Source organism: Rhyacophila brunnea, unplaced genomic scaffold (assembly GCF_057557595.1).
Source record: "Rhyacophila brunnea isolate RB1 unplaced genomic scaffold, BYU_Rbru_1.0 scaffold_13, whole genome shotgun sequence".
Taxonomy (NCBI): domain Eukaryota; kingdom Metazoa; phylum Arthropoda; class Insecta; order Trichoptera; family Rhyacophilidae; genus Rhyacophila; species Rhyacophila brunnea.
Window position 1 is genome coordinate 38,905,809 of NW_028232785.1, and position 11,681 is coordinate 38,917,489.

Sequence of the window (11,681 nt, forward strand, 5' to 3'; positions counted from 1 at the left end):
ATTCTCGTCTATCGTCACTTCTGAATACTGTAACGTTCTATCCTGGATGCCATCATCTGAGGATTGTTGACTCTCATCTGTATCGTGATGCCTCATGAAAAATCCTATGGTAGAAACCTAGAAAAATCGTAATAATCGATATCAATATTATCAATTATGAATAATAATATTTAATTATTTTTTTGACCCTTTCGTTTTTTAGCACCTTCAGAGGTTCGAAGCTAGAAAATTATATTCAAATTTCATCAAGCAACCTTGATCATTGACAGTATTTTAATATTTCATACATCAGAATGCCACATGATTTAATAGATTATCAACGACAGGTACTATTCCGTATTGGAGAAAATAGTTCCCAGTAGAAACCTTTACTGTTGGTTTCAATATATCGTGAATTTGGAACATGTTTATTAAAAATATTATCACTATTATTAATAATGTGCAAATAAATTAATAACGTTTGGCTTGCCCACTTTTGCGGCACACTTTGCTTTTGTCTATAAATTATTGGTCGTTTAACGATAAAGAGTTATTTGAATAAAAATATCCATTAACTTTTATTTATCTAGTCTGCAACAGATTAGGGTAAGGGGTCCAATCACTTATCCACACTAAAAATATACGCTGCATGCAAGGAGAAGTGAACCGAGAATATCTTACTTTAGAGATGAATCTTTAACCACAGCACAAGACTACACTCATTAAAGATGGTATTTGTTTTTATAATATTAATAATTTATAACAAAGCACATGGGAGACTTAAAATTTTATGTCAGGAGAAATATTGCTAGTTTCATGACTACTTGGTGCGATTTGCATTAAATGTCAGTTACTTTTTTGTTTGTTGTGATATCACAACTATTTTTTGTGTTGCTTAGATAGAACTTACGAAAGGGTTAACTGTCAAACCGACCTGTGATACTGCGCATACTTTTTGACATTTATAAACAGTATTTAGACAGGCAACCATGAATAGAGTGACGATCGAGCACCGATTCCAAATTGTCAAAATAACCTTTGACTAAACGGATTAGTTAATAGACAAAATTGGCGTCTATGGAGGCCAATCTAGGTGATACCCTACATACTCAATTACATCAAATAAATTCACTACTTTCTATGGTTAATAAGTTGCTGATCAGCAATCACGTCCATGTGAATCAGTTTGTTACTTTAGAGCCTTTCCGCATCCAAAACTGCGTTCTAAATGCTGCAAATCACATCACAACATCACAGAAGTTCCGGTGGACGGAAGCCACGACAGCCTCTATGCAAAGCATAAAAGAGCTGCGGAAACCCCTATAACTAGCCCGCCCCGACTTAAGCTGACGATTCTTCCTACAGACGGACGCCAGCGGACGCGGAATGGGGGCTGCGGTTGCTTATCTGCAGTGGAACGCAAATACCACAGCAATGAAGAGGAGGCCCTCGAGATCACCTGGGCTATTAAACGTTACAGGGTCGGCCTAGAAGAACGAGAGTTCACCCTGGTAACCGACAATAAAGACCAGAGAGCGAAACTAACCCGCCGGGCGATCCTATTATTAGAGTTTTCTTTCACCATTACCCACTGTCAAGCGAAAGATAACCAACTACCGGACGCTTTATCTCGGAACTGCAACCGTAAGAAGACATAGACATGGACGTATGAGCATACCAGAGGGACCGATAACAGATCCAACCCCCATGGATTTAGTGCTGGAGTTACCAGACCTGGCGACTTACATAGTACAAGAGCAGCAAGACGATCCGGAGTTGGCGAAGCTTTACAGAATGCCGCATACAGAAACGCGCCGCCCATGGGACATAGCATCCAATACCACTAAGAATGGCAGTTTTCATTTACGCTACGTATGAGACGGAAAAAATATGTAGCAAATTAAGATCCTTCTAAACTTTAAGCTACAGTATGTGAGCATACCTAATGATCAGTATACTTCGCCCGGCAAATCTTTGTGAATAGAATTACGCTGGAACAATGCTACTTATACAAATCCGTTGTCGATTTACGCAAATTATAACTTTTTTTTTTAAGATACCTTTATGCCTTGATGCCTCGCATTTACTATCGAGATCATTCAGGAATTTGGCACTTAAACTACTCTACTTGATGCTAACACAACTTAAGGCGGCTCTCGTGGTGCGATACGTAAGGCGCTTGCCTTCCACCCGAGAGTTCCTGGGTTCGATTCCCGGTCAGGATACACAATATTTATGTGTTTTTCTCAAAGCCTAGGTATTTGTGATTGTTCAAAATTACTAACAACCACCTTCTACGAAAAAGCAAGGACATGATTATTAATAAAAAACTAAAAAAGAAACCCAACTTATAACTGAATTTTATTGCAAAATTGCATTTAGCGATGACGCTCATTTTTGCTTAACGGGTTTGTTAATAAGGAAAATTTCCTACACGGAAAAATACCAATCCAGAAGACTTCCTATAATTCATTACATCCACAAAAATGCATCATTTGGTGCGGTTTACACGCTGGTGGCAATGCCGCACAATTTTTCAAAAATGGAGCCAAAGCTCACGTAGGTTAATGGATATCCTTGTCGAGCCATGATTATTACTTTGTTTTAAATATGGAATCATTCGAAAGAACAGTGATTTCAACAGGAAGTGCCATACAGCTACCGCAACTATCGCTTTATTTGAATCAAGATTTGGAGATAAATTGATTTTAAGAAATGGATTTGTGAAGTCACTGTTATATGCTGATAAACCAGCAGCATTTAACGCATTAGAACCCAACATTTCCCGTACTATACGACCAGCAGCGCTTTAATAAAAGTAGTCCGATTTGGGTGCCCAGAATTTGACTTCCGCCTATCGGACTTTAAAAAAACCGCATTTGTTTTTAAACATACCTCGTCTAATGGCTTGTACTGTAGATAAGAGCAGCCAGGTTGAGTTAATTTATCATTGGTTTGGTGAATTGCATTCACAAGTAATTCTTCTTTGACGATGGCTGCCTCATCATTATTCTCATACTTAATATTCATCAGACCGTTTTCACGCTTCTGAAAATAACATTATAAATATTAGGTAACAGTATCATCATTACGATAAGCCAGAGAAGGTCTCCCAGAGCTCTTTCTTCAATAATTGGTCGCCAATGTTTGACTTTATTTGGCAGGTGAATGTAGAATCACCGAACGACATTCTAATGATATGGGCAATCCGACAAAATAGTGCACACTCTTTCGATTATACTTATTTGTTTTAGTTGAATTAGGAGTACATTTCACAGATGGCTTAAAAATTCATTAAGCCTTGCCTATACCAAGCCATAACTAATAAAAAATATTCTTCGATCTATAAGATATCCAAAGATCTGTATGATTTAATAACATGATTTTAGATATTTTCTAGATAAACGAATAATTTTTGACTCTTATTTATTATGGCTTGGCTTCGCGGGGTTTTGTTGAATTTGTATTTGAATTTGTTTGAATAATTATGGTCACCTTAATCTATTGAAAACAAATAAGTATGACTGACAAAATTTTGTGTGTACTATTTATGTTGCATATTAGCAGCCCATGTACACCCTGCGCCACTGGATGATACCTATTATGATTACAAATAAAAATATACACAGTATTATATTATTCATATACGTTTAAGATGACAATATATAATACATTATATACCGAACAACAATAATCAAATGAGCATGTATATTATATGAGTTACCTGTGAATCACTTGCAAACGTCGACGCATCAAACTTTTCATACAAGTGACTGCTTTGGTCGCATGGAAAAGCCACTTCATTGAAAGTCGGCGACGCATCGTGCATACGTTTATGGTACTTCAAAATGAGCGCAGATGAAAAAAAATTACAACACACGTTGCAAACAAAATTTCTAACGAAAAATGAAGCTCTGTTCAGCCTCAGACGGACTTCTTTCGCAGAAGCAATCGCTATTTCCTTTTTGATGACCATTTCTTGCACTTCAAATTCACCAAACGACTGTGCAGATTGTCTCTCAAAGATATCAGGTGCTATCATACAATCCATGTCGCGGTTTACGAGCGGAGTCTGTCAAGAAATAAAATACAAACATAAAGCAATCAAAACATTTACACTAACCATATAAAAAAATCAACCAACTGAAAGAATGCAAAGTTTCTGGACTATGACCACCTAGATGGGCAATTTTTAAACGAAGCAGTATCGAAGTCATTGTATGAGAAAGTGATTAGAATGTATAAGAAATTTAATTTCTAATTAGATTTTGAATACCGCGTCTGAAAGTGGCGGAGGCTTTTGAGCTTCATAAGCTTCGACGGTTGAGGCGCTAATTTTGACAGATTAAATGTTGGTACATAATATCGAAAGGCTCTTTATTTATTGTTTTTTGTCTTTTACATATTACCGTTGGAAGTGTTGTTTTGTATTTAAATTCGCAATAAAGTATTTATCGTGTTTTGTTATACACAAACATACATATTTTATTAATATTAGGTTTGTAAAATACATCGGAAGTTCCGTTCACATTCTCGTAGGAACCTACTGACTATTGTAATAACACTATTATGAGGTAAATATTTAAGTAAGTAGCTTATTTAAGGATTAATCATCTACGTAGAACAATCAATCGTTTTAAGAATTCAGCGATAACTAATAAGTACTGATTAAATAGGTAATATGATAAAGACATTACCATATTTAGGTTATTTTACACGTACCCAAAATGGAAGTGATTCACGCTGAAATTTTGTAGTTAAGATTTGGTAACCGGACGGATCCATTCGAAATGACAGACGAGGCGTTTGTGAAACGATTCCGGTTATCGAAACCATTGGCAGATATATTCATTTCCAGGTTGGAAAATCTAATGTCAACCCCAACTAGCTGTCATGTGAGCATATACAAAAATATAATGCAAACTCTTAGGCCATCCTCCCACGGCGCAATTGAAGTCCGATGGAACTGAAACTAAAATTCCAGCCAGTATCTAGCTAATGTATTTCAATTGCGGCTCGCTGACGGCAAGACTGGAATCTCTCAGCTTCAAAACGGTCGCGAAGAGACGCGACATGCTAGTCGCGCGGTCTCTGAAGTTTCCAGTCACCGTAAAATAGTGGTACCAACATCATTAGATTCGGTGAAAAATCATATTTTCTTACCAAAATTGGCCGCACTGCGAACATGTGTCATGCTATAAAAATCATTAACAACCCAAAACGTAAAAAGTACAAGATAAGCAAAATTGAAATAACCTAATTCTATTCGAATAAGCGCAGCAGCGTGCGTGTTGTCGGTTTTTGTACAAAACAGCTGATGGTTCAGTTTGACAGTTTGAGGTTATGTGATTATTATTTCAAGTGGTTTCAGTAGCGTCGTGTGCGAAGCATCACATTGGCCAGTTTATGAGTTCCTTCACAAATCAGTTCTGTCAGATTTCAGGTGCGCCGTGGGAGGAGGGCCTTACGCGACCATAAATGTCCAATCAGTATTTTTGTTGCATTAATGGACACCATCCAAAGCACTATACCGCCCTTGAAGATACTGTTGCGTTTTGCTTCTTGTTTGCGTACTGCTTCGTTTAAATTGCCACGATTGAAAAGGCACGTCAATGAGGTTGATTGTTTCGCTACGCTCATGGACACACCCTTAATTGATTCACGGATGACCTACTATTTACTAATTAATTACATTTAAATGTCATGATAATTATATCTAATGGCCAACTAATACAAACGTGCCGTCGCGTTCTAAGGACTAAATGAGAACACAATCACTGCTGACCGTATCCTTTTAATTACCACATTCAAATAACACGTCAATTATATCGAATGGCCAAGTACTCCAAACGCGTCAGTCGCGGTGTTAGCACTAAATGAGTTAAGGCCAGTTCGGATCAGGCGAGAAGTTTAGTCGAGTGGCGAGAAATTTAGTACCTAACTAAACGTGTTCGAACAGACAAATTGAGTCGAGTACTTTAGTAAGATCATTTAGTCGAGTCAATCCATTCCGTTGCAATTTCTCGGTCGAGTAGCGACCCCCACCGCCTCTCACTAAAAACCAAACATGTGATGATATCGAATCGAACTCTATGCATAGAAAATTTGGGAGGAATCATGGGACAACACGACCAAAAGCGGTTTATTGTTCGCATATGGTTACTAATGAATAATAGGTATCGGTTACTACGCTATAATGTACCTACCTAATTCTACTGAACTCCTACTGTGTAAATGTCTAAAATATTAATATGAACATCTCACGATAGGTATATAAATGCAGAAGAACCTCAATTTTTCTTAATCCTAAAAATATTATAATGTTCATAGGTAGCGCAATATTATGTAGAGAAAATGACATAGGTACGGAATATAATAAATGACCATCATTTTTAGGTTAGGTCCTGTCTAGACAGTTATTACTTTGACAGATCGTGACAAGTGGTTTGACGTTTTAGACCAAACCACTTCTGACGGTCAGAAAATGGTTCGAAGTTTGCTGGTACAGTGAACTAAACGTTAAAACTAAAACTATTCTGGTTTGCTTATGTGCAGTGCGCCAGTTTTGACATGTCAAACTGTTTAGCTGGAACGCCTAAATTTATGTTGTCATGCAGCATGGTAGTGATTTAGAAAAATTTGAGGCTTACAACATAAAATTTTTACAAAAAGTTTTGAAAATAGAATTATTGGTATATTCTCACCCCACTTCCCGTAGATATTGCTTCTGTTAATGGTATTTTATGGCTGTAAGTAGTTTTTTTATAGACAATAGGCTTAGATTGTATTACCTACCTAAAAAGGACTAACGGGCGATTAATTTTATTCACCACACAATTGATCACAATTTTAGATAATCGCATTCATTATTGCTTTATATTCGAATTTATTGTGATATATAAATCACCATATTTAAATATACCTTTTCAAAAGATTTATATACCTACTCAATACTGTCTCAAAATATCTGTCTTAGCAATCGCCAATAACTCGAATCTACTCCGAAATTAATAAACGAAACAAGTTTGGCCGAATTATAATATAATAGTTCCTTATGAAGTTTCAAAGATGCATTATAAATTCAAACCTTCAATGTAAGATGGCATCAAGGGAACAAAACGGCACATATACCTACGTACAATTGAACGTACCTGATGTATTGGGCTGTATTCTGAATACGAATAACCCGGTTGAAGGCATTCATCATCATAATATAATGGGTGTGGTATATCTTCAATAACCTCGCGCTTGACGACAGATGGTTGATTATCAGAGAGTTCCGCTATAAGGTACTGAAAGAAGCATTATTACATTTTGTAAACACAGTAAAACCAGTTTCAGTTCACGAAACGTCCATCCATACAACGATGTATAATAATTATATTTAACATGAACTAGTAGATAACCTAACTTATATCACACGTATGTATCATAGCTGTCAAATTGTATAAACATGTAATTTTTTGAAACAAAGTTTAATATCACCTTATCTTCCTACATTGTACGTAAAAAAGCCACAGTTTACAATATTAAACTAACCATTGTTATTCTCAATCTAAAGTGATTGTAAAGGAATTTAGTTTCCAAAAACTAACCTCGAAATTGCAACTTGAAACGTCCGCATTCACTTGCGTTACATGAAAGCGAGGATCCGGGTTTTTTGGATGGCTAGTCAGCGTGTCAGACAAAGACTTGCCTTCTATATCGGAGTGTCCTCCAGCACATTCTTGCTTTACATCCATGTTAAGGGTTTATATTCCAGAAGCCACGTGTTACGTGACAGACAGGATCCATTTGTTAATGTTAGAAAAGTGTTGCCACCAGGGGGATGAAAGTTCCATACAATCAAATTTTCGGTCACGTGTTTTTTTTGTGTTTGGTCAGTGTGTCGCCAGATGGCTAAATAATAATTATTTTTGGTTCATAAACAAGATATTTTATTCTTATCTATGGTGTTGAACCAAGGTTAGCCAATCATCGATCAGGGTGAAGTTTATCCGAACTAGCAAATTATTTCAAATTATTCAGTAACGTTTGACATTTCCAATTGCCAACTGCCATTTATTTTGCTTTGAAAAATTGAAATTACAACGTTACGCATTTTATTATTAATTATATTTTATTGTACTTGTCTACCAGAATAATATTATAACATTGGTATGTATTGTCTATTACTTCTGTTAATTTTGTTGTACAAGACAACTGTTTGATATATTAGTGTAAAATAATATACCATCCCATGAGAAACATAATTTGATCTTACTTTGAATACTGATAAAAATAGTGCTATGCCAGTTATTTCAATATGAATTAACTACTCGAGCAGTAACACAATGCATATTATTTGATGCAATTGAGGGGTTTTCGTAATCAATGGAATATTATAACGTTTCGTAGGTACTAATCCGAACATTTTCAAAAATTTGACAATGCAAGTTAAGCATTTTAATCTTTCGGTACCTATGTCATACAATAGTATTCGATGAAATTGATACTTCCAAACAATTATTACCTATGTGATAGTCCAGATTGATTGCAGATCATTCCAGAATTTCAAGATGCCTCGTCATTGCTGGGTACCAGATTGCAAAATTAAGGGAGTGATCTGTCACGCATTACCAAAGGCAGACTACCAACGACGGCAATGGATCAATTTAATCGGCAATAGTACAATTAAACTGTTAAAATCACCTGACAACGTGGGAGTGTGCAGAAATCATTTTCTCCCGACAGACTACTGTGGAAAGAAGCTAAAAATGGGTGTGTGTCCATCTCAAAACTTGACAACCCCTTTATCAGATAGTGATTCAAACATAAATCTGACGGAAGAAAATGATCCTTCCACAAATAGAATAGTATTAAACTTTGAAGCACGCGGTATTTCTGATAATTATTGTAGTGTGATTCCCTCTGAATCGCCTATTATTGATCTTGCGATTCCCTCTGGATCATCGTCTAATATTGATCTTGCGATTCCCTCTGGATCATCGTCTAATATTGATCTTGCGATTCCCTCTGGATCATCGCGTATTATTGATCTTGCGATTCCCTCTGAATCATCGCCTAATATTGATCTTGCGAGCCCTTGCAGTCCAGTAGCAATACCTGCTTTTATCAAAGGTGAGTGATTTAAACATCTATTTTTATTGAAAATTAGATTAATCTCATATTATTTGAAACTCCAATCCACCTTATGCATTTTACATTTACTTATATATTATAACATAATGGGTGCATGTACCTAAATAACACGTTTGGATATCCATACATTAAATTATAATCATATTGTCAATTATTTTTCCTAGCGAGACAGACTGGCGAGAGCCAGCTTGCCCAGCTAGTTTATATGATTAAGCTAGAATTCACCTAGTACCTCATACCTATATACTATGTTGACATGTTGCTAAATAATATTGTATTAATTTGTATGTTTTTAAAATATTTCAAATGCCGTATAATGTGTCTTGCAGATCGTACACCTGAAAATTTTCCTATGAATCTGACGGCCTTGACACCCAAGGCTCGAATGTATCGCCGCAAGTGTTTGCATTTGGAAAAATACATCCGACGAAGAAATAAGACGAACTTCAAGCATAGGATAAAGGGGGCAGAAAAATTTTCAGATTCACTAACCTTCGTTCAAGCCACCAAAGGCCTGTCAAAAATACAGCGAGACTTTTTCAAACTCCAATTAAAATCATGTAATTTAAAACCTAAAGGGCGACGCTTTACCGAAAGAGATAAAGTCTTAGCCCTCACTTAAGCAAAGTGGAAGAGGATATAAATTTCTGTCAAAACTTTTTACTTTACCATCTATCCGAACTTTGCAAACATTATTATCATCTGTTCCTATCTCCACCGGTATCTCTGGTGTCATTATTTCTCAATTAAAATCAATAGTTAGTGGTTTTACTGACCATGAAAAATATTATACACTCATGTGGGATGAAATGAGTTTACAACCGCACTTAGATTATAATAAAAAAAGTGACTTGATCGAAGGTTTTGAAGATTTTGGGCATCTGCGTTCTAAAAAAATTGCAGATCATGTCCTTGTCTTCATGATACGAAGTGTGGCTGGTAATAAAAAGCAGCCAATAGCGTATTATTATTGTGAATCTGCAACTAAGTCTGCTCAATTAGTTCGTTGCATTAAAGAGGTTTATAAGGCAGTAGTCTCCACAGGTATGCATTGTTCATAATATAATTATAGAAATAATATCAGTGACGAAGGGTGGAGGTAGGCTGTTAAGATCCGACATTAATAAAGCACACTAAACTTTGTTAATCATACATATTTATTTTTATTGAACAAATTAATTCTTAATTCAATGAAATCAAATAAGTATGAATGACAAGTTTAGTTGGCACTATTTATGTTGGATGTTAACAGTCTACCTCCGCCCCTCGCCACTGCATTATATGAAGAAATATTATATATTTTATTATTGCACGTATTCTAATTGAAAGAAACGCATTCCAAAATAAATGATTTCTATGGATTTTGAAAGAGCTTTTGCACAAAATTATATTTTGAAGTAGAATATGTATTTTCAGTTAGAACATGTGTATTATACCTGTATTATATATTTTACAGGTATAAAGATAATCGCAACAGTATGCGATCAAAGCGCGACGAACATTGCTGCTTTGAAAAGTCTACGTGTCAATACAGAGAGACAAAGAGCCGATACCGGATATGAACGTATGTATTTATTACCTGTGTATATGTCAAATTAATTCTAATACCTATTTTACATGTTATTATATGCTTTTCACTTATTCGTTTTATTCTCAGGTATCACAATAGAAATTATCAAAGGACAAGAGATTGTCGCCCTCCTTGATGTGCCTCATTTATTGAAAGGGATGAGAAATAACTTGATGACAAAGGACCTTATGTATTTCGATGGCAAGACAATTAGGTAGGTACGCATCGTGGAAACATATTATTGATCTGTATAAGATAGATCAGGCGAACGTCGGCAATTTGAGGCTCATTCCCAAAATAAATGAGACACATATTTTTGCATCGAAAATGAATAAGATGAAGGTGTCGACTTGTGCCCAAGTGCTAAGCCAGAAATTTGGCAGTCACCTGGTGTTCTGTGTCACACAAGGTAACTTGGTTTTATATATTATGTAACTAATTCAATAACATTTAACTCAAAATCTGATTATTTTTATAACAGTATATTAAAATAAATTAAAAAAGCATTTATAATTTTAAAGTTATCAGTTATGCCATCATGGATTAATTAAATATTTCCACCTGAATTAACCCTGCTGCAAAGTCATTCAAATTTATTTAATTACAAATAAGAGTAATTTCCAAATTATAAAGTATACATGGAAGTACACCGAATTAGCTAGGCGAGTAGATACTATTTTCAGAAGATACTGAATATCTTTTTATTTCGATTCCAGGGGTAGTGATGTCAAACGGACAAATCATCCCAAGAGAAGCTGAATACACCGGCAAAATGCTATTGTTTTGGGATGAAGTTTTTGACTCTGTGAATGGAACCTCACTGAAACCACATCCGTATTGGAAAACGAAAAGGGTTTGCGCTTCAAAGGAGTCATTACACCGATAGGAGTCATTCCACCGACAATTCTGGTTTGATAGTATAGTAAAAATTAGACAGATGCAATTTGTAGACCAACATAAAAATCCAGTACCAAAGGTGCCATCACTTCTG

General features: G+C 35.7%; 2 protein-coding genes across 2 annotated transcripts; one reads left to right on the forward strand and one right to left on the reverse strand.

Moving 5' to 3' along the window:
- Window positions 1–1,573: 1,573 nt before the first annotated feature.
- On the reverse strand, window positions 1,574–7,732 carry LOC147077482 (uncharacterized). The gene is made up of 5 exons (XM_085941101.1): window positions 7,575–7,732; window positions 7,131–7,271; window positions 3,704–4,051; window positions 2,875–3,027; window positions 1,574–1,615 (listed from the first exon to the last, which is right to left on the reverse strand). Exons 1-5 carry the CDS (start codon window positions 7,719–7,721, stop codon window positions 1,574–1,576), a joined length of 831 nt encoding a protein of 276 aa, XP_085797227.1. The 5' UTR covers window positions 7,722–7,732.
- A 2,142-nt stretch (window positions 7,733–9,874) lies between these two features.
- On the forward strand, window positions 9,875–11,449 carry LOC147077483 (uncharacterized). The gene is made up of 4 exons (XM_085941102.1): window positions 9,875–10,164; window positions 10,577–10,684; window positions 10,778–10,880; window positions 11,407–11,449. Exons 1-4 carry the CDS (start codon window positions 9,918–9,920, stop codon window positions 11,447–11,449), a joined length of 501 nt encoding a protein of 166 aa, XP_085797228.1. The 5' UTR covers window positions 9,875–9,917.
- The last annotated feature ends 232 nt before the right edge of the window (window positions 11,450–11,681 follow it).

Excerpts from the sequence above, each read along its gene's own strand:
- LOC147077482 (XM_085941101.1), bottom strand. The coding sequence starts at position 7,721 with ATGGATGTAAAGCAAGAATGTGCTGGAGGACACTCCGATATAGAAGGC. Across the intron at positions 4,052-7,130 it reads AATACAGCCCAATACATCAG|ACTCCGCTCGTAAACCGCGA; the intron begins GTACGTTCAATT and ends ATTTCTTGACAG. Across the intron at positions 1,616-2,874 it reads AGTACAAGCCATTAGACGAG|TTCCGAGATAAAGCGTCCGG; the intron begins GTATGTTTAAAA and ends TTACGGTTGCAG.
- LOC147077483 (XM_085941102.1), top strand. The coding sequence starts at position 9,918 with ATGTGGGATGAAATGAGTTTACAACCGCACTTAGATTATAATAAAAAA. Across the intron at positions 10,165-10,576 it reads TAAGGCAGTAGTCTCCACAG|GTATAAAGATAATCGCAACA; the intron begins GTATGCATTGTT and ends TATATTTTACAG. Across the intron at positions 10,881-11,406 it reads TTGATGACAAAGGACCTTAT|GGGTAGTGATGTCAAACGGA; the intron begins GTATTTCGATGG and ends TTTCGATTCCAG.